General features: G+C 34.7%; 1 protein-coding gene across 5 annotated transcripts in view; it reads left to right on the forward strand.

Moving 5' to 3' along the window:
• OXR1 (oxidation resistance 1) overlaps nt 1–27,610 on the forward strand; it is a 454,493-nt gene that overhangs the window by 366,919 nt on the left and 59,964 nt on the right. For all 5 annotated transcript variants that reach the window (XM_027131593.1, XM_027131595.1, XM_027131594.1 and 2 more), the window contains 4 exons: nt 7,922–8,004; nt 12,897–13,004; nt 14,643–14,756; nt 22,887–23,039. In XM_027131593.1, coding sequence (XP_026987394.1) covers nt 7,922–8,004; nt 12,897–13,004; nt 14,643–14,756; nt 22,887–23,039 — 458 coding nt within the window. The remainder of the gene's footprint in view (nt 1–7,921; nt 8,005–12,896; nt 13,005–14,642; nt 14,757–22,886; nt 23,040–27,610) is intronic.

Consider the following 27,610-nt stretch of genomic DNA (forward strand, 5'->3'; position numbering starts at 1 on the left):
AAAAATTAAAATGTAATAAAAAAAAAGAAAGAAGAGAGCAACCAAACTAAAAAACAAATCCACCAATAATAACAAGAGCTAAAAACTATACTAAAAAACCCCCCGAAAAACGGACAGACAGAACCCTAGGACAAATGATAAAAGCAAAGCTATACAGACAGAATCACACAAAGAAGCATACACATACACAGTCACAAAAAGAGAAAAAGGAAAACAATATATATTTATCGTTGCTCCCAAAGTCCACCGCCTCAATTTGGGGATGATTCATTGTCTATTCAGGTATTCCACAGATGCAGGGGACATCAGGTTGATTGTGGAGATTTAGTTCACTGCTCCTGAGGCTGCATGGAGAGATTTCCCTTTCTCTTCTTTGTTCGCACAGCTCCTGTGGTTCAGCTTTGGATTTCGCCCTGCCTCTGCGTGTAGGTCGCCTGAGGGTGTCTATTCTTTGCTCAGACCGGACGGGGTTAAAGGAGCCGCTGATTCGGGGGCTCTGGCTCACTCAGGCTGGGGGGGAGGGAGGGGTACGGAGTGCGGGGCGAGCCTGCGGCGGCAGAGGCCAACATGACATTGCACCAGCCTGAGGCACGCCGTGTGTTCTCCCAGGGAAGTTGTCCCTGGATCACGGGACCATGGCAGTGGCGGGCTGCACAGGCTTCCAGGAGGGGATGTGTGGATAGTGACCTGTGCTCGCACACAGGCTTCTTGGTGGCTGCAGCAGCAGCCTTAGCGTCTCATGCCCGTCTCTGGTGTCCACACTGATAGCCGTGGCTCCCGCCCATCTCTGGAGCTCGTTTAGGTGGTGCTCTGAATCCCCTCTCCTTGTGCACCCCGAAACAATGGTCTCTTGCCTCTTAGGCAGGTCCAGACTTTTTCCCAGGCTCCCTCCCAGCTAGCTGTGGCACACTAGCCCCCTTCAGGCTGTGTTCACGCAGCCAACCCCAGTCCTCTCCCTGGGATCCAACCGAAGCCCGAGCCTCAGCTCCCAGCCCCCTCCTGCCCCGGCAGGTGAGCAGACAAGCCTCTTGGGCTGGTAAGTGCTGGTTGTCACCGACCCTTTGTGCGTTAATCTCTTTGTTTTGCCCTCTGCACCCCTGTTGCTGTGCTCTCCTCTCCTCCGTGGCTCCGAAGCTTCTTCCCCCCCCACCCCCCCATCTCTGCCAGTGAAGGGGCTTCCTAGTGTGTGGAAACTTTTCCTCCTTCACAGCTCCCTCCCCGAGGTGCAGGTCCTGTCCCTGTTCTTTTGTCTCTGTTTTTTCTCTTTTTTTTGCCCTTTCCAGGTACGTGCAAATTTCTTTCCTTTGGGAAGTCTGAGGTCTTCTGCCAGCGTTCAGTAGGTGTTCTGTAGGAATTGTTCCACATGTAGGTGTATTTCTGATGTATTTGTGCAGAGGAAGGTGATCACCACGTCTTACTCTTCCGCCATCTTGAAGGTCTATGTCAGTATTTTTAAATCATCAAACTTTTTATCAGTAGCTACTACCAAAATTACAATATTCAGTTATACTAGGTGTTTTTTCATATTTTAAACCTCATACAGTTTTCATTGTTGGTTTTCAGCCTTGCTTCTTCCAGTTTGCCTTTCCCATTCTATTACCAACATGATTTTTAATTTAAAGTCTGATACTGCTTTCTCAGTTCTCTACTTAAAAATCTTTTGGGACTTCTCTGTCTGGTAATAGCAAGCTAGGTAATTCAGATTGTCCTGCTGAGAACAATTTAAAAAGCTGGGCCAGTCATTAAAAAGTCTACAAATAACAAATCCTGGAAAGGATGTTGAGAAAAGGGAACTCTCCTATGCTGTTGGTGGGAATGTAAATTGGTGCAGCCACTGTGGAAAACAGTATGAAGTTTCCTTAGTAAACTAAAAATAGAGTTGTCGTATGATCCAGCAATCTGACTCCTGGGCATATATCTGGTGAAAACTCTAGTTTTGAAAGATACATGCAACCCAGTGTTCACCGCAGCACTGTTTACAATAGCCAAGACATGGAAGCAACCTAAATGCCTATCGACAGATGAATGGATGAAGATGTGGTATATATGCCCAATAAAATACTACTCAGCCATAAAAAAGAATGAAATAATGGCATTTGCAGCAACTTGGATGGACCTAGAGATTATGATACTAAGTGAACTAAAGTCAGAAAGAGAAAGACAAATACCGTATGATATTGCTTATATGTGGGATCTAAAATATACAAATGAACTTATATACAAAACAGAGGCAGACTCATAGGCTTAGAAAACAAATGTATGGTTACCAAAGGGTAAGGGAGGTGCGGGAGGGACAAAGTAGGAGTTTGGGATTAGCAGGCATAAACTACTATATATAAAATAGATAAACAAGGTCCTACTGTATAGCACAGGAACTATATTCAATATCCTGTAATAAACCACAATGGAAAAGAATATGAAAATGAATATGTATATATATGTATAACTAAATCACTTTCCTGTATATCAGAAACTAACACAATATTGTAAATCAACTATACTTCAATTATAAATAAATAAATAGCTGAGTGAAAACAAAACACATTTTATTGAGGGTATTAGAATGCTAACTGATATGACTAGATTAGGATCTGAGTGCTGACAGAGGCCCAAGGAGGAGCAGCTCCAATTTGGGATTGCTTTTTTTCCCCTGGGGGTTGTGTTGATTCCAGAAGCAGCAGCTGAGAGATGAAGAGGTGCTTTTGGTGGCCTGTTGGGTACAAGGAGACAGGGACAGGACAAGACCCACCACAGGAGAGGGGTGAACTCCTCTCACTTAGGACCCCAAAATGCTGTACCTTAGGATACAGAAAAACTGAAGTGGCTAGGCTCTCATAGGATGGTAGCTCAGCTTTAAATTATCATTCCTGTAACTGCATTAATAAGATCTGGTATTGCTAGTGTCCTCAAGTATTTGGCAGAAGCAAACATCTTTTTTGGAGAAATACAGCTTTCTTTGTGTCAAATTCTGTCTATAGACCATTTTTCAAATTTAGTATCCGGTATATAAAATATAATTAGGCACCTGACAAGATAGCAAAAAAAAAAACAAGAAAATAGAAACAGATCCACAGGAACTCTGTATCTTGTAGTTATCAGATTTAAAATAGCTGTGTTGAGAATTTTGAGCTAATTAAGAGTTTTGTAGAGGTACAAACTATAAAAAAGAAAAATGGATATTCTAGAATTGAAAAATGTAATCCAATTTTTTAGATTAATGTAATCTAAAGGTCTTAATTAGGATCTTTGTGGATGAAGTTAACAGCAAATTAGCCATCACAGAAGAGAGAATTAGTGAATTGAAAGATAGGTCAGAAGAAAATATCCAGAATAAAGAGAGAGGGACAAAAAAAAGAAAAGAAAGGAGGGGGTAAGCTTAATACAAAATATAATTAGAAGTTCTTGGGACTTCCCTGGTGGCACAGTGGTTAAGAATCTGCCTGCCAATGCAGGGGACATGGGTTCAATCCCTGTCTGGGAAGATCCCACATGCCATGGAGCAACTAAGCCCGTGTGCCACAACTACTGAGCCTCTGCTCTAGAGCCCATGAGCCACAACTACTGAGCCCACGCATCACAACTGCTGAGCCTGCACGCCACAACTACTGAAGCCCGCACGCCCTAGAGCCCATGTACCACAACTGCTGAGCTCATGCGCCGCAATTACTGAAGCCCGGTTGCTCTAGGGCCCGCGTGCTGCAGGTACTGAGCCTACATGTCACTCCGCAATGAGAGAAGCCACCTCAATGAGAAGCCTGCGCACCACAACGGAGAGTAGCCCCTGCTTGCCACAACTGGAGAAAGCCCATGCCCAGCAGTGAAGACCCAACATAGCCAAAAAAGAAAAAAAAAGATTTAATTCGAAGTTATAATGTGTGTATATTTGAGTCCCCCAAATGAAAAAAGGGGGGCAAAAGTATTATTTAATGAGAGAATGGCTGAAAACTCCAAGACTGATGAAATACTTTAATTCACAGATTCAAGCATCCGTATAGGCCCCTAATGGAATCAATACAAATCTCACTAAAGATGAAAAATCTTAAAAGCAATCAGAACAAATAGTCAATGATGTAGCAATAAGATTGACAGTTGATTTCTCAACAGAAACAGTGGAAACTAAACGGCAGGGGAAAATACCTACCAGCTTAGAATCCATCCCCTGTGAAATTACCCAGAGCTGCAATTAAAATGGTAAATATGAGGGCAAAACTAAATGAATGTTGACTATCTAGAAAAATAATAATGTCTCACAGTGTTTTTAAATACACATACATGTAATTAAAGTATGTAATAACAATTGCATATAAGTCTTGGTAAAGGCACATAGTTTTTAACATCCTTACATTATCCAGAAAGATGATAAAAGTGCTAATTAATATTAGATAGTGAAAAATTAGTAATTTAGGCTGTAATCTATGGGATGACCACTAACATAATAGTTAAAGAGTACGTCAAACTTTAAGGCAAAAAATATTGTAAGAAAAGTTTCAATATACTGGGAAGATGTAATCTAAAACAATTAGTAGGTGTTCAGTTCTTAATTTGTATGAACCTAATATCACAGTCTCAAAATACAGTAAGCAAAGTAAGGAGACTTAGGAGGACCTGAATAACCCACAATCATAGTGGGAGATTTTAACAGTCTCTATCAGTAATTTAAAGAATAAGCATGCAGAAGCAAACCAATATGGATGTAGAAGATTTGAACAACACAATCAGCAGACTTAATCTCATGGATGTGGAGATAGGAGTGTGTGTATGTATGTATGCATATCCACACATACACACAAACACACATATAACACTACCCTACAGTACAGAATACACATTCTTTTCAAGCATGTATGGAGCATTTACTAAATTTATGTGTGATTATAGAGCAAGTTTCAACGAATTTTATAGGTTTTAACTATTTAAGAGTATTTTCTTTCACCACAGTACAATTAAGCTAGAACTCAGTAACCAAAAGATAAAAATTTTAAATTGTCATAGATTGGCAAATTAAACAATATTCTCTAAATAGCAAAAGAAGAAATAGGGTAAAAGCCATAAAATATTTTGGATGGAATTATTAAAATACAATGTATCAAAACTTGTAGGATGCAGTCTAGATGGGAATTTCTTGTTTTAGATTACATATGTTAAGATTTTGCTTCTGGTAATGATGGAGTAAAATCTAACTCCCTGCTCTTTCCAATATACCAGATAATTATATCTCAGGGAAAGTCATATATATTCATTTATTTATCAGATATTTATTGAACACCTACCGTATGTCATGCTTACTACTGTATTAGGTGCTTGGTGTATAGCATTGTTTCTCAGCCTCAGCAGTGTTGACATTTTGTGACATTGTTCTTTTTGGGGGGACTGTTGTGTGCATTGTTTAGCACTCAATGTTTAGCAGTATCTACAGCCTATACCCATTAGATGCCAGTAATACTCCTTCATTTTGATAACCAAAATTGTGCCTTGGTTTTCTCAGTTGTAAAATGGGGATAATAATGATACCTACTTTATAAGGTTGATGAATTAGGTAAGACAATAAGTAAATATAAAGTCCTTAGAACAGTGCCTGGAATATGCTAGGCACTTGGTAAATGTTAACTGTTATTTTGATTGTCAAATATCTATGCATTTCTAAACTGTAATAATTTTTGTAAAGAAGAAAAATAGGACCTCTCCTTTCCATACTCCCAACCTAGATTCATGTTTGCTGGCAACTGTCTTTAAAAGGGTATTATAAAGTTACCATGTAAGAGAGGGTATTATAAAGTTACCAAGTAAGAGACTGGACTATGGAACAACTGTGATCACTTTCAACTCTCAATTACTGTGATTATATTTTCATATTGATAGAAAAGAATGATCAGTGTATTTCATTGTACTCTGGTACTTATATTTGTGAATACATGTTTTAATATTGGTTATTAAAATAATTTTAGAACTATTTTTATAATATTATTACAATATATTTTACAATTTTAAATTATTAAAGTGAATACTTTCAATTTGTTTGAAACTCTAAACTGCAGAAAACTGGTTTATTAGTTTTTTTGCTCTGAACTGCACTCCATGGCGAACTTTTGAAAATGGTAGTGCAGTTGCAAACTTAATTGTGATTAAATGTTTAATGAACTCTTTAACGGATTGAAAAACTACTGTTAGACAAATAAGTGTAGACTAACGTTTACTCCTGAAATCAATTAAGAAGGGATATATATTACTAGTTAAAAGTAATCTGTAATTGTATTTTGCATTGCTTTTAAATTGCAAAATGAGGAAAGTGTTTTTGGCTCCTGCTGTTTATGAAATAGCAGAAATAAATTTTAAAAATTTATTTAAAAATAGTTTTAATGTTTTATCACAAAAATCAAATTCACATATATGCTGTTCATTGGAGAAAATGTTAGAATATAGTGATAAGCAAAAATATTGTCTTTCACTAAGAATTGTACCATTTTGCATTCTCACCATACCTTTAGAAAAATGCCTCTTTTTCTACAGCCAGACTGTATATATATATTTTTTTCCTTTGTCCACTTTTCTTAAAAAAAAAAAAAAAAAAGGCTATAAGAATTGTGGCAGTTCTAGGAACAGTTCAAGTTGTAGCTTCAAAACATTAGTTCATTCAAATGTGATGCTTGCCTTGTGTCAGGCTCTTTGTTAGGCACTGAGAAGTTGTTGTGAACAAAGCGAGCGCGGTGTTTTATAGGTTACAGTTTAGTGGGAGAGATTTAAAAAGAAACTTTAAACTGTGCTAGATGCTGTGAAGGAGACAAAGATGCTCTGTGACTAGTAACAGAGATCTGGCTTAGCCTGGGTGATCAGGAAGGTTTTAGGACAGCCTTTTTAAGTATTGCAGAGCTAACTGACTTCTTTCGGATTCAGACTTGATTATTAATATTATTTTTGTTACTGTTAATGCTTCATTAGAACCATTCACCCAACTGAGCTAATTAGATACATATAAGCAAACTGTGGTATGGTCAAAATGTCAATTAAGATTGGATAGGTGGAGAGCAATGAAGTAGATATTTTCTAGATTCTTTAGGCTTAGGTAGAACTAATTTTTCTTTGAAAATTACTGTTTTAATCTTATAAAAACTGAGTGTGAGTATAGCATTTTGCTATGTTTACTGTCTTACTCAGTTTTAAGTTTTTTATTAGTGTTTTAGAGATTGATTTTTTTTTTAGAGATTTTATTTAAAATTGTTTAGATAGGAGTGGTATTTTATCAGTTCAGTGCAATCTTTGTTACATGAAGTATAGATGAGAAGATTAACATTAGTGCAACATTTAAACTAAAACAGATACCATAAACTTGGTGGTAATGATGTGTTCAAGTGAAATGTCTTGATAAGCAAGTGAAAAATAGTTGGCACTCTATCTGAAATGAAGTGCATAAAAGTAAGTTTGTATATGAAAGAGTATCTTAATCTACTTCATGGTATATGTAAGGAATTCAGTAATTTAATACAAAAGACGACTCTGTCTTTTACTATGATTGTAGAAGTAGAGACACTGTGAAGATTAATGTTACATATTTCAGACTTGGTTTGGTTAATAATAATAATCTTCAAATATAGTTTTATTATAATCAGGTTAGATGTGTTGAAAGATATGGCCCTTAACTTACTTTTTAATACCTTCCTTTCAGCTGACAGTTACTTAGGTTTTGAATTGACTTCCAGTTATTAATAGTGTTTCATACTGGTCAGTTCGTAAAGCAAGCAGGAAGGAAGTACATTTACTTATTTTGATACTCGGTTGTATTTTAGAGTAGAGAATCCTACGTAGCAAGCTGTATTACTGGTGAATCCAGTAGATATCTGCCCAGTGAGCTCTATTTAGCGGTCCTTGACATTACTGTGAAAGGAAAATGAATTTAATAGAGTTTTGCATCATTTTTTTTTTTCAGACACTGGCCAAAAGAAGACCCTAGACAAGAAAGATGGGAGGAGAATGTCTTTTCAGAAACCCAAAGGGACTACTGAATATACTGTAAGTTATTTGTTTTGAAAAAGCTGATATCTCTTTGTGATAGTCTTATTTGAGACATTCTTTGTTTACGCTGTAAATAAGACAGAGGTTCCTAATTGCCTTATTTTAAAAATCTGTACACCACTTTCGATAACTGCTTTACTAATAATAATGATACTTCAGTTCTTAACTGTATTTTAGGATTTTTTTTCCTTAAAGGAAAATTTTATTAAGTGTGATATAACGATAATTATTCTAGCAAATTTAACAAAATGATAATTTACTTGGAGTTAAAGTTCCTGTGGTACAATAATTTTTTATTAGGTTAGACTTTTAAGGAAATATTTACGTTTTTAGAAATGTGATCTTCATTATATTCCCAGCAGTGCTAACGGTAATGAAAATGGCAGATAGAATACGGAAAAAACAAGTTGCTATTAATTTTCCAGAATAACCTCTCACATTAGATTATTTACACTGATTTATGGCTAAGTTTCTATGTTCTTGAAATGACCCTCAAATTTCCTTGCAGTCAGCTTTTCATATTTCTGGTTACTATGGAAAACTGAAGTGAGAAATGTACTTTAGTCTGTGATATGCTGCTTCTTTGATTGAATGTAAATGTTGTTAGATAATTTTAACATGTTAAAAATCTGTTATTTTAACTGAGCTTAATTTTGTGTTATTTTGTGTTTTTCTAATATGTTATTGTAACTGTATTAAGAAGAAAATAGCAAGTTGAAACAATTTATACATTTGTGTCATCATGAAGTCTTCCAATCTTGGTTTGAGTCTTGATTATTTTTCATAAATTCTAAAAATTGAACCAATTATCAAAACCTTGAGTTATACTTTATTTTCATATACTGTATAATTGACAATTTGAGATTTTAAGTATTTTAAAAAGGTTTGAAACCAGATAATTTAAGGTAGAATTATATTTACTACTATCAAAAGAATCTCCTCTTAAGCATATTATAAACTCGAGTGTGCTTGTACCCTCTCTGCATGATTGAGAAATTGAGAATATAAATTCAGACAGTAAAATATTGAGTAATGTAGTTTGATGTATTCATTAGTGTTTATTAAGACATAAGACTGTAGGCATAAGGCATAAGATGTTATCTACATATGTAATCCTGTGGTTTTGAAGAACTACAAAAGTTTAGTTGGTTTTGAATTCAGGAGTTTACCAATTTTTTTCTTGTAATTCAATAAAACTTGTGTTATCGGTAGCAAATTTAAATTAAGAACCATTATTTTGGGCAAAGGTTAATTGAAACTTGGCCATTTGTATCCTTGGGTTCTGCATCAATGGATTCAACCAACCATGGACAGAAATATTTGGGGGAAAAAAATTCCAGAAAGTTCCAAAAAGCAAAACTTGAATTTCCCTTACTGGCCACTATTTACATACATTGTATTAGGTATTATAAGTAATCTAGAGATGATTTAATGTATATGGAGGATGTGTGTAGGTTATATGCAAATAACTATGCCATTTTATATAAGGGACTTAAGCACCCATGGATTTTGATATCTGCGGGGATCCTGGAACAAATCCCCTGGGATACTGAGGAATTACTGTATATTTTTTCTTATGTTATAAATGACCTTTGGGAAATAATCAGTTACTGATAAGAAAAGTTATAAAACATCCTCTAGGAGATCTTTGTTTTCATTTTTTATCCCTTTGTTTATTCCCGATGCCATATCCTAAAGATAGAAACACATGTGTTTCTAAAACTAAGATATTACTGTCTTCTATTCTTACTATAATTTGTAAAATCTTCATATAATGTCTTTATATAAGGTACATAACATGATTTTTGTATTTGGGAAAAATATATTTTTCTATATTTCTTTTGAAATCTTTCAATATTACAGTGTACTCTCAACATTTACTTATTCTAAAATATTTATGGTTTAGCTTAAATGTATTTTCGGACCACCTAAATATAGTATAAATTAGTCATTGGACCTTAGGAAGCTTTAAAGTTAGAATCATACATAAAAAAAAATCATACATACGTATTACGTATGTGTTTATATATGCACATACATGCACAGTTTTTAACTATAAAATTACTTTCAGTAGGATCAACAAGTAGACCTTGAAAATGCCATACATAACCATTTTCTTCCTAGTTAATTTAATATCCCTGTACCATTCTACCGAAAGCCTTGTCTAAGGTCACTAATGATTTTCTAATTATCAAACCTGGTGGCTTTTTCTTTGTTGTTGCATACCACTCACTGTTCCTTCTTTCTTGTTTTACTTTCCTTCTCAATGTTCTTTAATGTATCTTTCAGTGACGATCTGTGAATGGATAATCAGGCAGTGTCTGAAAAGTCTTCATTGCACCCTCATTCCTGGTAGTTGAGCTGCCTATAGATTATTAGGTTAACAGTTATTTTCTGTCAGCACTTTTTTTTTTTTTTTTTTTCCCCGGATGCACAGGCTCAGCGGCCATGGCTCACGGGCCCAGCCGCTCTGCAGCATGTGGGATCTTCCCGGACCGGGGCACGAACCCGTGTCCCCTGCATCGGCAGGCGGACTCTCAACCACTGCGCCACCAGGGAAGCCCTCTGTCAGCACTTTGAATGTAGTTATCTATTATCTTATGCCCTTCTGTTGCCTTTTTATTTTTGTTCATTTCTAGGCAGTCTTCTTTTTTTAGATTGTTTTTTGAAGTTTACTTCTTGTCCTTACAGTTCTATAGTGCCACTGTGATAAGTCTAGATTCAGACAAATTTTTATCTTATTGTGTTTCTTCACTCTAAGGAATCATGCCATTCATAAATTCTGGAAAATTATCAGCCATTATTTCTTTGATTATATACTCTCCTTTCTCAATTTATTCTTGAAACTAATTGTACTACATTTTGCTATCATTATGCTTCATTGCCCTGTTCTTGCTAACATTTTGACTGTATCTTACACCTCTTTCACTGGTTGTTCTGCTCTTGTTGATTCCAAATGTGAGTGGTTCCTTGTATCTTTTCACTTTCCCATTTACATTCTGCAACTTGGAGAACTTAAGAACTTTACTATATGAAGTAAGACCCAAACTTTTTTCTATTTCTGCCTTTCTAGATGCTTACATTTCCTGTCACCACTTCATATTTAACAAATTATAGCAAACCTTTCACCAGTTTTTTTCTTCATTCTTGCCTAATGCTTTATTTTCTTGTTTCCATTTTCCTTCAATCTGTTGTTCATCCAGGTTGGAATTTTTGGATTTAGCATCAGTTGATCATTAATGTTTGCACCTCTGACGTAATACAACTACTGCTCTATTACAACTTCATTCAATCCATTCCTGTTTTCTCTTGAGTCTTATCTGAAAATCTTATACCTTTATCTCTTTCTTTACATTTGTATGACCTTAAGGATGATCTGCTGCTGTAGTATTACATTGGTTTTTCTGCATCCATTCTCTTGTGTCATTAATCATAGACCTGTAGCCATTAATCTAAGATGCCACTCGGCCATGTAACTTCCTTGGTTCATATTGGTGTTTTTATTACTTTCATTACCACAACTGATAGGATCATTGTGAAGATGAAATGTGTGTTAATTAATAAGAACTTTGTAAACTTCCAGATGTTTCTGCAAAGTAAAATTGGTTTATAGAGAGCTTTTACATACATTATCTCAATAAGGTAGGTGACACACCATCTCATTTCATAGATGAGAAAGTTTGCATGGAAGAAGAGAGCAGGGCTAGATTATTAGTCTGTGTCTTTGGCATCAATTTGGTTTTACAAAACCATTAAAGAAAAAATATATATTTATTGTTGTTTTTTTTTTTTTTTTACCCCCACATACATATCTACTTTTCCTGATTTTCGAAGTCTTTTACAGTCTAATTCAAAATGCCTAATTCAGTCTCATCCTTTTTTTGAGATTTGGCTCTACTTACCTTCCTAAAATCCTAAATTCATGAGTGTACCCTGGATGGTTTAGGAGGAAGAGATAGTATCCCACAAATGTGTTTTGTTCTTTTCTGTCTCCTAATATGTCAGTTCTATTCTCTTCATTTTGAATGTTCTTCCCTACTCTCTACTTCTCAAATTCCTACCCGTTCTTCAAGATAGCTTTAAATCTTTTCCATAAAGTCTTTCTTGGACAATTTGGAGCAAATATGTTGCTCTGTCTGCTCAGAGCTTCTTTTGCATTTGTTGTTTCACTTAAATTGCTCTTTATCTTTTATATAACCTTTTTTGTCTTTCTTATTTTCTAACTAGATTGTAAATCCCATATGCACTAAAACCACTTCATTGGACTTCATCATTCTCTACAGAGATGCTTTATGTATAGAGAACTCTAAAGGAATACATTGATCAAATGACTTTCTTTCAGGATAATTGACAATTAATTCCCATGATTTAAGATTTCTATAAATATGATCATTAAAATATACTAATTCAAAAACATATTCCTCAGCTTTGGTTCAAATATATTTTCTAATTTATCTATTTAAATGGAAGATTATGTAAAGATCATTAGAAACAGCACTTTAAGTTTAATACAGGCATACTTTGCTAAAGTAAAATTAGCTTCTAGAAGTTACATATGTTTTACAAACTATTTATATTGTTTTAAAATCTTTGTAAAATAAAAATCACTTGTTTGTGTTTTGAAAATTATATTTTGTATTTTGAAATTGCTTGAAGTAGAGGCCTACATGTAATTGTGATGTATTATGATAAAGCATATACTCTGTATCATAATAGGTTGAGATCAGTTGCTAACAAACACAAAATTTGTCAAGTTATCCTGTCTCTAAAGATGGAAATACCAGTTATTAGTCAAATGTAAAATTGGTCCATAGACATATTAATGATCATTAAACCTCATCGTTTAGTTTTTCTGTTTTAACAAATTATTTTTTTTTTCTCTTAAACAGGTTGAATCAAGGGATTCTTTGAATAGTATAGCCCTGAAATTTGATACAACGCCCAACGAACTTGTTCAGCTAAATAAGTTATTCTCCCGAGCAGTTGTTACTGGACAGGTATCTTTTTTTTAATGCATTGATGGTTAGAAGCATCAGTTTTAAGACAGAAAGTATCCATTGCAATACAGTTAATTTAAGAAGAGTAATTTTATGCACACTTTGAACAAATCACATTGGTTCTAGAAGAGAAAATTAAATGTCACTTATATCCATGTGAATTTTTCTTAATACATATTGAAAATAACTGTTGTCTTTTCAAATATAGTTTTAAAGAGCTTTAAAAAATATTCAAAGCAGTACATGTACCTGATAAAAAATTCAAACTTTTTTAAAGGTAGTTTATCTCAGACTTACAGTTTCCTTTTCCAGAAGCAACCACAGTTACCAATATGTATCCCCTTCCAAAAATATTCTAGCCTTTCTTTCTTCTTTAAAAAAAATAAATAACTTTGATTCTGGAAAAATGTTCTGTTGAAGCATAACTCAATCTCAGACTTTTTCATGTATGTAAAGTATTGCACTCTATTAATATATAGGCATGCCTTGGAAATATTGTGGATTTGGTTCCAGACCACTGCAGTAAAGCAGATATCACAATAAAGCGAGTCATAGAATTATTTGGTTTCCTAGTGTGTATAAAAGTTATATTTACACTACACTGTAGTCTGCTAAGTGTGCAATAGCATTATGTCTAAAAAAAGTACATACCTTGGGTTTCCCTGGTGGCGCAGCGGTTGAGAGTCCGCCTGCTGATGCAGGGGACACGGGTTCGTGCCCCGGTCCAGGAGGATCCCACATGCCACGGAGCGGCTGGGCCCGTGAGCCATGGCCCCTAAGCCTGCGCGTCCGGAGCCTGTGGTCCGCAATGGAAGAGGCCACAACAGTGAGAGGCCCACGTGCCGCAAAAAAAAAAAAAAAAAAAGTACATACCTTAATTTAAAAGTACTTTATTGCTAAAAAATGGTAACCATCATCTGAGCTTTCAGAGAGTCATAATCTTTTTGCAGCAGTCACTGATCACAGATCACCATAACAAATATAATAATAATGAAAAGTTTGAAATATTGGAAGAACCACCAAAATGTAACCCAGAGACAGGAAGTGAGCAAATGCAGTCGAAAAATGGCACTGATAGACTTGCTTGACACAGGGTTGCCACAATCTTTCAGTTTGTAAAAAACGCAATATCTGCGAAGTCCAATAAGGTGACACAGTAGAACGAGGTGTGCCTGTATTATGGTTTAACCAAGCACAGTAGGCTTTAGACTTCCTACTTTTTTGCTATGTAAACGTTGCTCTAGGAAACATTCTTGTTTGTTTCTCTTTTTCTTTATATGCACGTATATCTATAAAGTCAAGTCCTAGAAGTAAAATGGCTCAGTTAAAGGATATGTGCATTTTAAGCTTTGCTGGCTGTTGACAAATTGTCCTTTAAGGGGAACACCCATAATTTTTAAGAATTACTGTTTCCCCTCACTGTTGCCCACAGTTTGTGTTATCAAACTTATCTAAATTAAATATCTTTTTTAAAATTTTGTTACAGTTATTTCGGTAATAAACATTCTTCTAATCTGAAGGTTTTAATTTTTAAAATTTATTTCTGAAGGTCATTGTTAATGGTGCTCGCTTAGAGAATACCATCTGATTATTAATATTTTAGTTTGACTAAATCTTTATGTGAATATTTTCTTCCAGGTTTTATATGTTCCTGATCCTGAATATGTCTCCAGTGTTGAGAGCTCCCCGTCTCTAAGCCCCATAAGTCCTTTGTCACCAACATCATCCGAGGCTGAACTTGATAAGACCACTGTAAGTTTCCCTTCTTTTCAAAGCTATCAAGAAATGTCACCATTTTTTTAATCCTACTTTGCCTATGGCTTGAACGAAATTTTACCTTTTTAGTTTGTTAATTAAATTTGTAAATCCCGGTTTTTAAAGTGAAACATTCTTATTAAATCAGACAGCTTAAATTGATTACTGTTGGTGGTAGTAGTAATCCAAAGATATTCATCAGCCCTTTTATGAATATCATATAATAATTTAACTAAGAAAGGAATTTTACTTAACAAACATGAGTATATCATGATAGGAAGTCCATGTCCAATTTGATTTTTTTTTTTTTTTTGCGGTACATGGGCCTCTCACTGTTGTGGGGCTCCGGACGCGCAGGCTCAGCGGCCATGGCTCACGGGCCCAGCCGCTCCGTGGCACGTGGGATCTTCCCGGACCGGGGCACGAACCCGCGTCCCCTGCATCGGCAGGCAGACTCTCAACCACTGTGCCACGAGGGAAGCCCCCAATTTGATTTTTATTTGAGTTTCTGTGAATGTTTATATAATACTTAAAACTCTTGAGTTCATTATTGGCACACTTTAAAAAAATAATTTATGGGAACTTCCCTGGCAATCCAGTGGTTAAGACTACGCACTTCCACTGCAGGGGGCATGGGTTCGATCCCTAGTCGGGGAACTAAGATCCCACATGCTGCACAGCACTGCCAAAGAAAAAAAAAAATATTATCTTAGTTGTTCTTCAGAATATTAATTTGGAGTAACTAATAGTATATTAATTTATCTAGCATTTTAAAGGAATAGATGTTCTATATGTTACATTTTACAAATGAATTCCAAGGAAAAAAACTTTAATAATTTTGATTAAAATTCCTCCGACAGGAATTATGGTTTTTGTGCCTTTCCTGTGTAAATTAATACTAATCATAATTTCCCATTTTCATAATGACCCAATGATTATGTTTACATGTAAAAGGTTATTTCTCCATTAACTGGCTAGACTCCTGTGAGAGATTCTTCTGTGTTGCTATGCTGATTTTAGGAGACATCCTTTTCTCTGCCCCAATTTGCACTCAAAGTTTAGGATACCAAATGGCATACTGGTAACAAAACACAAATTATTAATGTTAATTTGCCTATAAATTATTAGGAATTATTAGTTTCTAAGCTGTAGTATTAGACTAGTTCCACTTCTCTCATGGAGTAAAGGACATGATATTATTAATAAGTATTTGTCTCCTTGCCTAGGGACTTTTTTCTGTGTGTTTGTGGTGAGAGAGAGAGAGAGGGAGGGAGGGAGAAAGGGGGTCTTTTTCAAATGTTTTATTTGCTGGCTATCTTGTAAAAATGACAACTACTTTAGAATACAGCTACATGAAAGGAATGTATTACATTTATTCTCATCATTGACGAAAATGGAAGTCAGTTTCTAATGATACTGGACCAAACAGTTACTGGACCTTTTTGAACATGGCCATGCCATTGTCCTATGGGACTTAACAGATATATTCATAAGGGGCAATGACAAAGGAGAGCAGTGTAGCATTCGGTTAATTTAGTTTGTGTTCCATACCCTAAAGCAGAATTGTGAAAAGCTAGACTACTTACCTGAATTAGGATTCCAACGCGGATAGTCTGAGTCCAGAGCCTATGGTTTTTTTTTTTTTTTTTTTTTTTTTTTTTTTTCTTGCGTTACGCGGGCGTCTCACTGTTGTGGCCTCTCCCATTGCGGAGCACGGGCTCCGGACGCACAGGCCCAGCGGCCATGGCTCACGGGCCCAGCCGCTCCGCGGCATGTGGGATCCTCCCGGACCGGGGCACGAACCCGTGTCCCCCGCATCGGCAGGCGGACTCTCAACCACTGCACCACCAGGGAAGCCCGAGCCTATGGTTTTTTACTAGCACTTTATAGCTGGAAATTGATAGCTCAGAAACTACTATCGATCAGTAAATAATTGGACCCAACCCAAAAAGATAAGTAATATTCAATCATTGTGAGTGTAGTAAAACCTGTCACTTTTGCACTATCATTTTGTAAAATTTTTTTAATCTAACATTCTTTTGTAAATATAAAAACCTCTTTTGTTTGTTTATCTCCTTTGATTTCTCCTCTCTGCATCTTAAATTTATTTATTATGCTAATGCCATTTTAGGCTAGAACTACTAGTGTGATATATTTAGGATGGAATTCAGAGGAAAAAGAATTTTAAATAAATAATATGGAAAAGTGAAATGGTTTTAAATAGTTTTTAATTTCGGCTTATGTTACTATACTCCACTGAAAGATGGGCTAGCAGATAGTTGTATTCTCTTTAATATAAAACACTCTTTAGTATACTCTAATAAATCTAAAAGATAATAAGAAAAGTAGAGTACTTATAATGTGGTAAGAAAATATAATTTTGAAATTATATTTCATGGTAGTAAGAAAATATAATTTTGAAAAAAATACTACTAAGAGATTCTATGGAAGGCCTAGAAGGTCTTACAGGAGAAAATATATAAAGCATTAATAGAGTTTAGGCACATTAAAAGCTTCTTTTTAAGCATAGGCAATTATTCTGCTACAGTTACTATTAACATTTAAAAAGTACTTACTATGCATTTATTAATGAGGAAACTAAGGCGTAGAGAGAATGAGTAATGTACACAAGGTCACATACTTAATGAGTGGTAGAGCTGAGATTTAAACCCTGACAGTCTACATCCAGGTTTTGTGTTATATTCTTAACCACTTTTTGAACTAATTGATGAAAGGGTAAGGATTAGCAGTACAGATTCTCTGTGACTGAGACATACAATCTAAAATTAAAATATATGTGTCCCAAATTGTAGAAACTAGAAAGTTTGTAGTAAAGAGCTATGTGGAAGTAATGTAGCAAATTTTTGCTTACCAAAGCAAAAATAAAAGTAAAGCAGATAATCGGAAGTATTGCTTAAAATGATTAAAAGGTGAACAAAAGCATTGCTTTTTTTTTCTCAATATTTAAGATTATATGGACTTTTAAATATGTTGTTCTTCTGTTTATGTAACTTAAAAAATTATTATTTGCCTGTATTAATTTCCTAGGATTGCTGTAACAAAGGATTACAGAATGGGTGGTTTAAATCAGAAACTTACCTCACAGTTCTGGAGGCTAGATGTCTGGAATCAAGATGTTGGCAAGCACCTTGTGGGGGAGGATCCTTCCTTGCCTCTTCTAGCATCGGGTGTTGGCCCACAATCCTTGTCATTCCTTGTCTTGTTGGACAGATTACTCCAGTTTCTGCCTTTGTAGTCACATGGCTGTCTTCTCCTTGTGTGTTTGTGTCTTCACATAGTGGTCTCCTCTTCAGATAAGGAAACCAATTAAATTGGATTAAGGGTCCACTCTACTCCTCCTGTGTGACTTCAGCTTAACTCACTTCATCTGTGAAAAGCTGATTTCCAAATAAGGTTGCATTCTGAGGTAGGGGGTTAGGACTTCAGCATATCTTCTTGGGTGACACAGTGAAGTGTCATAATGTTGCCTTTTATAAAATTTCAAGAGAACCACATTGTTTAGTCAGGGAACTTTATAGAAGGTTTTCTAACTCTAGTCAAATAAGATTTTTTTAAAAAAGACATTCAGTGACTATTCTCTTTACATATAGATGAGAAAATATATAAAAGAGTGATGTTAATTTCTTACAGGGTTTTGGGGATCTTGAGAATATTTGTGAAATCTAATAAAATAAACCTCCCTCTATTTTAATTATACCAATCACATAATTCATTGACATCCTGAACTTATATACCTGAAAACAGACATTAAAGTAATAGCACACATGCAAGAAGTTAAAAAAATTTTAGTTAGAAATATCAATATAGTTTGAAGAGATTAAATATAGCATATGCTTCAAAAATTGTTCTCACATATGCCATCCTTAAACTAGTCACAAGCATTCCTCTCCCCTCTTTCCCTTCTTCCTTACTTCCACCTCCTTCCTCTCTCTCTGTGTATAATATATATTTAAACTTAAAATAAATTTAAAATCACTAAAATATATAAAATATATTTTATCTGATATATAATATATAAATTATGATTTTAAATTTCATGCTTTTAAACCTAAATTTTCATATGTAAGTATATATACTTTATTATATAATAAACATAAGCTTATATATTACATATTATATTAAAATAAAGTTAAACAACTATAAATGCCGTATGTATAAATAACACATGAATTATATGTTACCTATATATTGTATAATATAATTTAGCTTTGGTGCTTTTAAACTTAAATACCAACAGTTTATTAGGGAATTATAATTTTTTAATATGTACTTTTTAAATGATGGTGCTATAATTATACCTTAGTTTTACATTCTTAGAACAAAATTTTATATTTGAAATATGTGAAAACATAAAACTTCATAGTACGACTTTGTATTTATATAGATTTTTAGGAAAGCATTTCTTTATATAGAAGAAATCTCTGTATTTGTAATATCACAAATAAATAGTTAAATTACTGGGTGAGAGTTTTCTTCTAGATTCTAAAAGCAAGCATTGTTCTCATAATTAGAATTTAAAAATTGATCCTTCTTTGCTTTTTAACCTGGTTGCTAAAAAGCTCAGTGCCAGGTCCAAAACTCCAAGTACAACACTTAAAATGGCATTTTATTTTTTCTTCACTCTGATATTTTTATTTTTTATTTGTATTGTATTTTATTCTGTATGTTTGTTTTAAGAGCCTCAAATTCTTCAGAAGTGGAGTTTAAATAAATTCTGAGAGTGACAGTTAAACATAACAATTTATAGGAAGTAAATGGTACCCATCATATTTATTGGATTGAGTGAAGAAACATAATATTCACTGCTTTAAAAATACACATTTTATTTTAGATTATATATTATATATGTTTGTATGAAATAAATATAAATGTTGGTATTTCTGTGCCTCTATGGTTTTTCCTTCTCAAATTTTGTATGCCTTACCTACATGTTACCAGAGAACATTTCTATGTATTTTCAATCGCTAAAGAACAAAAACTCCATAAAGCCAAGGCAACATGGGAAACGGAGAGTTTGGAGTTGCTCATTAGCTTATGGTAATGATTTATAATAATACTCTACAAATTATATAATATTTAATCATATTGTACAAAAAAGATGACCATAAGTCAACTTTTTTGGGTCACTTGCCATAGCATTGCTTTCCTTTTGCACATTTGAACAATTGAGGTGACAATTGAGGCTTGATAAATAAATGTTTATAATCCTGTATTTTTAAGGACCTTTCCATCCCTAGTGGCTAAAACAAAATTGCACAAAGAAGCTTCAGAAAGCACTCAAATAAGCTTATTCAAATCACCTTATTAAGAAACAGAATCTGTAAATTCACAGAGATACGGAGATACTGATACTTTGGATCATGTACATGTATGTAAGTTAAAATGAGGTCTGATTATGATTTCTCTAAACAACTTTGATCTCTTTTAAAGAAATACTCTTTTATGCTATACTTTGAGCATTCGTTAAGCTAATCTCATGTATTCTTTTTAATAGGATTACTTTGACAAGTTGGGATTGCTATTGATACTGAGTTGTAGAATTTGAGGCTTTGAAGGAACCTCAGAGATCTTGTTCTATGAGGTATATGTTTAAGGAAAATATTTGACAATGTACCCTGATACAGTTTCTGTGAATAATATGGTTATTTAGTAGATACTGTTGTCACCTGATTTGGGAGTAACTGAACAGTCATAGACAAAATTTGTGTATTGCTTTGTGCCAGTTTGCAGGGGGCCCTGTGATAGCTCTGTATTGGCTTTTTTTTCCCCCTCTGCACACAATCTTTTAGAATAATGTTTGAAATGGAAAGCATATAGTAGTGCAGTTAAGCTCACTAGTTCATGTGTTGGCAACATGGGTTTTCATCTCAGCTTCATCTTACTCATTGGGCAAGTTACTGAATTTGGACAAGCATACGTTTCCTTAAAAATTAAGGTAATAGTATATACCTTAAGAGTGATTTGAAAGTGAAATGGTCTTTATAATATACTTAAATATAAAGGTATTCATAAATATCAATTAATATTATTAATGTCCCTTATTTAATTATCTGTGCTAAATGAATTTATATATGATATAAAACTCTTAGATACAGTAACTACCAGAGACAACAGGATGAATGTAAAGTTATTAGTTTGTATCACAAAATGAAAAGATTGATAATAATGCTATAACAGTATCATGCAGCTGTTAAAATATAATTCCATTTTAGGTTTTTTAAAAATATAATTATATCAGATGTAGCTGTTTTGCAGTGTTCTGAACTGGTCTACCTTCAAAAAATGTCTGTTGAGTATCTGCCCAAGTGCTTGGGATTCAGCCCTATATTTTAGGAAGGGTATATGAAATTTAGAAAGGAAGTCTACAAATTCTGTCCTATATAAGACAGAATTTAAGGAATTAGATGCATTTATTAGAGTAGAAAAAGTCATGTTAAAATTTGATAGTTCTTTTCAAGTATCTCAAAGTCTGTGAGACTGAAGAGGAAGCAGTCTTGTTTATTATTTCAAAAGGGCAAATAATAACTATTAGGTATTAATTACAGAGTGGCAGATTTTAGTTCAAAGCTCTGAAGAACCTTGCTACTATGAAAACTATTATATAAGGCATTGTGCATTTACTTATAAGGTATGAAATGCCTCTGTGGAGGTATTTAAAACAAAGATTAAAAGGCATCTGTCTAACCTTCCTACATTTGTACAGAATAGTGAACTTTGGGAAAACTATGAGTTCTGTGAACTTGGATAGAAAAAATTTTAAGTGAAATCTAGCATTTTTAAAGATTAAGAATATAAGCAGCAAACTATAGAAAAGCACCAGGGATACCTGTGACTTTGTCTCCAATAGAACTCACATATTTTCAGTTCTTTTTTTTTTTTTTTTTTTTAATGGTACGCGGGCCTCTCACTGTTGTGGCCCCTTCCGCTGCGGAGCACAGGCTCCAGACGCGCAGGCTCAGCGGCCATGGCTCACGGGCCCAGCCGCTCCGCGGCATGTGGGATCTTCCCAGACCGGGGCACGAACCTGTGTCCCCTGCATCGGCAGGTGGACTCTCAACCACTGCGCCACCAGGGAAGCCCTAGAACTCACATATTTTCAAATCCATTTAGAGTTGTTGTAGATATCACAGAATGTTGTTTATGGCCGTGTACTTCAAAATTATCGTTATGAGTCATCACTAGATCTTGTTATTTAATGTATTAATAAAGAAGCGTATATATCTATAAATAAAAATATCTCTGATTAAAAAGTGTTTTGATAATTGTTTTGATATAATTGTTTTTCTTTGTAATTCTATATTTTGAGTATTAAAAAAAAACATTCTGAAAAGGAGGTCTATAGGCTTCACTGTGGGAATGGTCCATGGCATCAAAAAAGTTAAAAACCTATGATCTAACTAATACTTTGTAAAATGGTACTGATAAATTCTTTATAGCTTGAGATTTTAACAGGCTCTTCAATGAATGGATTCTGCTGAATTCCTAGGTTTCACAGACAGCACTCACCTTTTCTCTGCTCCCAGCACCTGAGGGATATATTAAATGATCAGGACCAGTGATTTGATTCAGGAGCAACTGAATGTGTATGTGTGTGTATACACACACACACACACACACAAACACATATGTATTATAACCAGTATATATATATTCCCATTAAAAAAAAATTGAAAAATGTAAGTTTAAGCTGTATTAGGATCTTTACCAAATGTAAAAGAAGTGACATTCTTTCCCATATTTTTTTTTTTTTTTTGCGGTACGCGGGCCTCTCGCTGTTGTGGCCTCTCCCGTTGCGGAGCACAGGCTCCGGGCATGCAGGCTCAGCGGCCATGGCTCACGGGCCCAGCCACTCCGCGGCATGTGGGATCCTCCCGGACCGGGGCACGAACCCGTGTCCCCTGCATCGGCAGGCGGACTCTCAACCACTGCGCCACCAGGGAAGCCATCTTTCCCATATTTTTTTACATAAAAACGTTTTGAGCTGTTCTACAGAATGTGATGAGAAGGAAGAACACTTACTGGGGAGAGCTATGCATTTGCATTTAACAATGTGCTTAGTTTTATTTAGTTCTCTGAAGTGTCTTTATCTTTTTTTTTTTTTTAAAGAATCCTGATGTAGTCCACCCGAAAGAAGAAACTCTCTCATCTGCTTTTACTGGTATTCGACCTGCACGAGTTGTATCTTCAACTTCTGAGGAGGAAGAAGCATTTACTGAGAAATTTCTTAAAATTAATTGCAGATATATTACCAGTGGCAAGGTAATGGATAAAACTTTAGAAAAAACTTTTAATCATTTTTTATTTATTACTAAAATATGACAGTTTTGCATTTACATTTTTAGTCATCAGCATCAGCACATGATGATCAATTTAAAATAATCTTGTGAAATAGGCAGTCCTATTCCTTCTTCACAGGAAAAAAAAAAAAAAAAACTTTCAGAAAAGGTTAATGAGTCCAGGGTTTCTCTATCCTGGCTAGAATTCAAACCCAGTTTGAATCTGTGTTTTATCTACCACAGGTTGCTGCTTTTCTAAAACAGAGAACTTCTAGTCTGCAGAGGGAATTATAGTAAAGTACAGTAGTCAAAATAAACTCCAGGTGTTGCTAAGAAAGTAATTATAGTATGATACCCACTTGAGAAGTCACACGTGGGAACCATTTCTTTATAGTCGTAATTCATAAATTATGGGTATTTGAAATAGGTGTTTAGTGCTATAAATTTCCCTCTATGTACTGTTTTAACTGAATCCACAGTCTTGATATGTTGTATTTTCATTTTCTTTCAGTTCATAATACTTTCTCTTTATTTCTTTTTTGGCCCATGGAATATTTAGAAGTTTCTTAGTTTCCAAATATTTGGTATTTTTCAAAATATCTTTCTGTTACTGATTTCTAAGGTTTTTCCATGTGGTTAGAGAACATACTACTATTTGTAGGCTTAACGTTTAATGGTGCAGAATGTATTATATCTTGATACGTGTTACGTGTGCACTTGGAAAGAATGTGTATTCTGCTGTTGTTGGGAGAAATAGTTTATAAATGTCAAATCAATTACTATTGATTGATTACTATTACTATTGATCTTCTGTCTTTTTGTTCTATCAATTATTGACAGAAGGATGTTGAAATACCTCTATAATTGTGGATTTGTCTATTTCCCCTTCTAGTTCTATCAGTTTTTTTGTGTGTATTTTGAAACTCTGTGGTTAGGTATAAAAATGTTTTGGATTCTTATATTGTCTTGATGAATGGACTTGTTTAATTATGAAAGACTATTCTTGGTAAAACTCTTTGCTATGAAGTCTGCTTTGATGGATACAAATGTAGTCACTTAGCTTCTGTTCAGTTAGTGTTAACTTGATTTATCTCTTCCATTTTTTTACTTTGAGACTGTGTCTTACACTTAAAGTGGGTTTCCATAGTTTACATCAGAACTCACTCTTTGTGTCATACACTCTATGGGTTTTGAGAAATGTATGATGACATGTATCCACTATTACAGTATCATGCAAAATAGTTTCATTGTCTCCCAAATCCTCTGTGCTCTGTCTGTTCATCCATCCCTTCCTCTGGACCCCTGGAAACTACTGATCTTTTTTCTGTCTCCATAGTTTTGCCTTTTACAGAGTGTCATGCAGTTAGAATCATAAAGTATGATTGAATGATTTCAGAGTGGTTTCTTTCACTTAGCAGTATGCATTTAAGAGCCTTCCATATCTTTCATGGCTTGACAGCTCATTTGTTTTTATCGCTGTGGATGTACAGTACAACAGTTTATCCATTCACCTACTGAAGGGCATCTTGGTTGCTTCCAAGTTTGGACACTTATGAAGATAGCTGCTATAAACATTAATATGCAGGTTTTGTATACGTTTTTATTTCCTTTGGTTGAATACTAAGACATGTGATTGTTAGATCGTGTGGTAAGACTGTGTTTAGCTCTGTAGGAAACTACCTAACTGCCTTCCAAAAGTGGCTGTGTTATTTTCCATTCCTGCCAGCAGTCACTGAGAGTTGCTGTTTCTCCACATCCTCACCAGCATTCACCGTGGTCAGTGTTTTAGATTTTAATTATGCTTATTGGTCTTTAGTGGTAACTCATTTAATTTACATTTCCCTAATGACTTATGATACTGAGCATCTTTTCATTTGCTTATTTGCTATTCATATAGCTTTGGTATTTTCTTTACTTTTTAAAGATATTTTCACTGGGCATAGAATTTTAGGTTGACAGGGTTTTCTTTTCCTTTCAGAACTTTAAAGATGTTTCTTTCAAATCTCTACTGTTTTCTGGCTTGCACTGTTTCTGAAGAGAAGTCTTCTATTACTTTTGTATTTGGTGTGCTGTATAAAATATATATTTTTCTTTGCATTTAAGATGATGTCTTTATCACTGATTTTGAGCAAGTTGATTTTTTTTAAATTTTATTGTTATTATTTTTTTACATATATATTCTTTTTTAAATTCTTTTCCCATTTAGGTTATTACAGAATATTGAGCAGAGTTCCCTGTGGCATACAATGTTGGTTATCTATTTTAAATATAGTACAGATCACTTCCAAACTCCCAGTCTATCCCTCCCTCCCCACCTTTCCCCCCTGGTAACCATAAGTTTGTTCTCTGTGTCTGTGAGTCTGTTCTGTTTTGTAAATAAGTTCATTTGTATCTTTTTTTTTTTTTTTAGATTCCGCATACAAGCAATATATATTTGTCTTTCTCTGTCTGACTCACTTCACTTAGTATGATAATATCCTGGTCCATCCATGTTGCTGCAGACGGCATTATTTCATTCTTTTTAATGGCTGAGTAATATTCCATTGTATATATGTACCACATCTTCTTTATCCATTCGTCTGTTGATGCACATTTAGGTTGCTTCCATGTCTTGGCTGTTGTAAACAGTGCTGCAGTGATCATTGGAGTGCTGCATGTATCTTTTCAAACCATGTTTTTCTCCAGATATATGCCCAGTAGTGGGATTGCTGGATCATATAGTAGTTCTGTTTTTACTTTTTTAAGGAACCTCCATACTGTTCTCCATAGTGCCAATTTACATTCCCACCAACAGTGTAGGAGGGTTCCCTTTTCTCCATACCCTCTCCAGCATTTACTGTTTGTAGATTTTTTTGATGATGGCCATTCTGACTGGTGTGAGGAGATATCTCACTGTAGTTTTGATTTGCATTTCTCTAATAATTAGCAATGTTGAGCATCTTTTCACGTGCCTTTGGCCATCTCTATGTCTTCTTTGGAGAAATGTCTGTTTAGGTCTTCTGCCCATTTTTTGATTGGGTTGTTTGTTTTTTTGATATTGTTGAGCAGTTTAATTATGATGTGCCTTGGTGTGTGTTTCATATTTGTTTTCCTTTGGGTTCGTTCAGCTTCTTGGATCTGTAGATTTATAGTTTTCATCAAATTTGAAAAACTTTTGGCCATATTTCTTCAAATGTTTTTTCTCCCCCATTCTCTCCTCTTCTTTGGAAACTCCAGTTATGCATATTTTAGGTTGCTTGATGATGTGCTTCATAGCTTACTGATACTCTGCTCTTTTTTTTCCTCTCTCTCCATTTTGGACAATTTCAGTTGCTGTATCTTGAGATTCAGTAATTTATTTTTCTGCCAAATCTAATCTGGTATTCTATCCAGTGTATTTTTCACCTCTAAGTTTAAACTGGGTCGCTTATGTCTTCCACATCCCTACTTAACACGCAAAATCTTTCTTCTATATTCTTGAATACATGGACTATAGTTAAAATAATTGTTTTAATGTCTTTTTCTACCAATTCTTTTCTCTCTTCCACTTTTGGGTTTGTTTCAGTTCATTGATTTTTGTTATTGCTGTGAGCCATATTTTCCTGTTTGTTTGCATGCCTAGTAATTTTTAATTGGATACCAGATATTATGGATTTTATCTTGTTGGGTGCTGGATATTTTTGTATTTCTATACATATTCTTGCGCATTTTTCTGTGACATGGTTGTTTCTTGGAAACAGCTTCATCCTATCATGGCTTGCTTTTAAGTTTTGTTAGGCATGACCAGAGCAGCCTTTAAGTCTAGCTAGTTTTCCCCTTACTGAGATAATACCCTTCTGAGTATTGAGGTGCTGTAAATTACAAGGGTTTTTGCTCTGGTTGGTGAGAACACAAACTATTTCTGACTCTGTGGACTCTAGGGATTGTTTTCTCAGCTTCTTTTGAGTGCTTTTTTTCTCATCCTTGGATAGCTGCTTTCTCACAGGTGGCAATCAGTCCTCAGCTGGAACCTTGGAAAAGAATCCTCTGTAGATCTCCAAAGCTTTCTCAGTAGGGAGTGTTCTCTCCTTTCCTGTCTCTGTCTGTGGCCAGGAAACTCCACCCAGTGTGCTGGGGCATTTGTAGATCTCATCTTATTTGTTTCCCCTTATTCAGCATTATAGTATCGGAAAAGAGTTATTTCATGTATTTTATGTGTTTTAGTAGCTTTAGGCAGAATTAGTTTTTGGCTAGAAGCAAAATTTTAGTTGGAAGTATTTGAATAACAATTTTGTTTAAGAATCAAAGAAAAGATAAAGTCATTGGCAGGGTTAGGAATGGCTTGCACTGGTGTTCTTGAAACATAATCTCTTGTAAGAAAGTAAGCAGGAAAAGATGCTTTCTCATACAAGTCATCTTCTTTCTTCTTCTTACAGGTTGATTGTAGTAAAGATTATTTATATAAAATTATGGAAATTTATCAACAATTATTGTAATGGTTAAATTACTGTGGACTTAAGACTGAAAAAAAAATCAGTACAAGCTTTTATTTCTCCTGGGATGAGTTCCCTCATAATCTTTTATCTTTTAGTATTT

The sequence above is a fragment of the Aethalodelphis obliquidens genome, unplaced genomic scaffold (genome assembly GCF_003676395.1).
Source record: "Aethalodelphis obliquidens isolate GAN/ISIS:26980383/991018 unplaced genomic scaffold, ASM367639v1 scaffold39, whole genome shotgun sequence".
In the NCBI taxonomy this organism is placed as follows: Eukaryota; Metazoa; Chordata; class Mammalia; order Artiodactyla; family Delphinidae; genus Aethalodelphis; species Aethalodelphis obliquidens.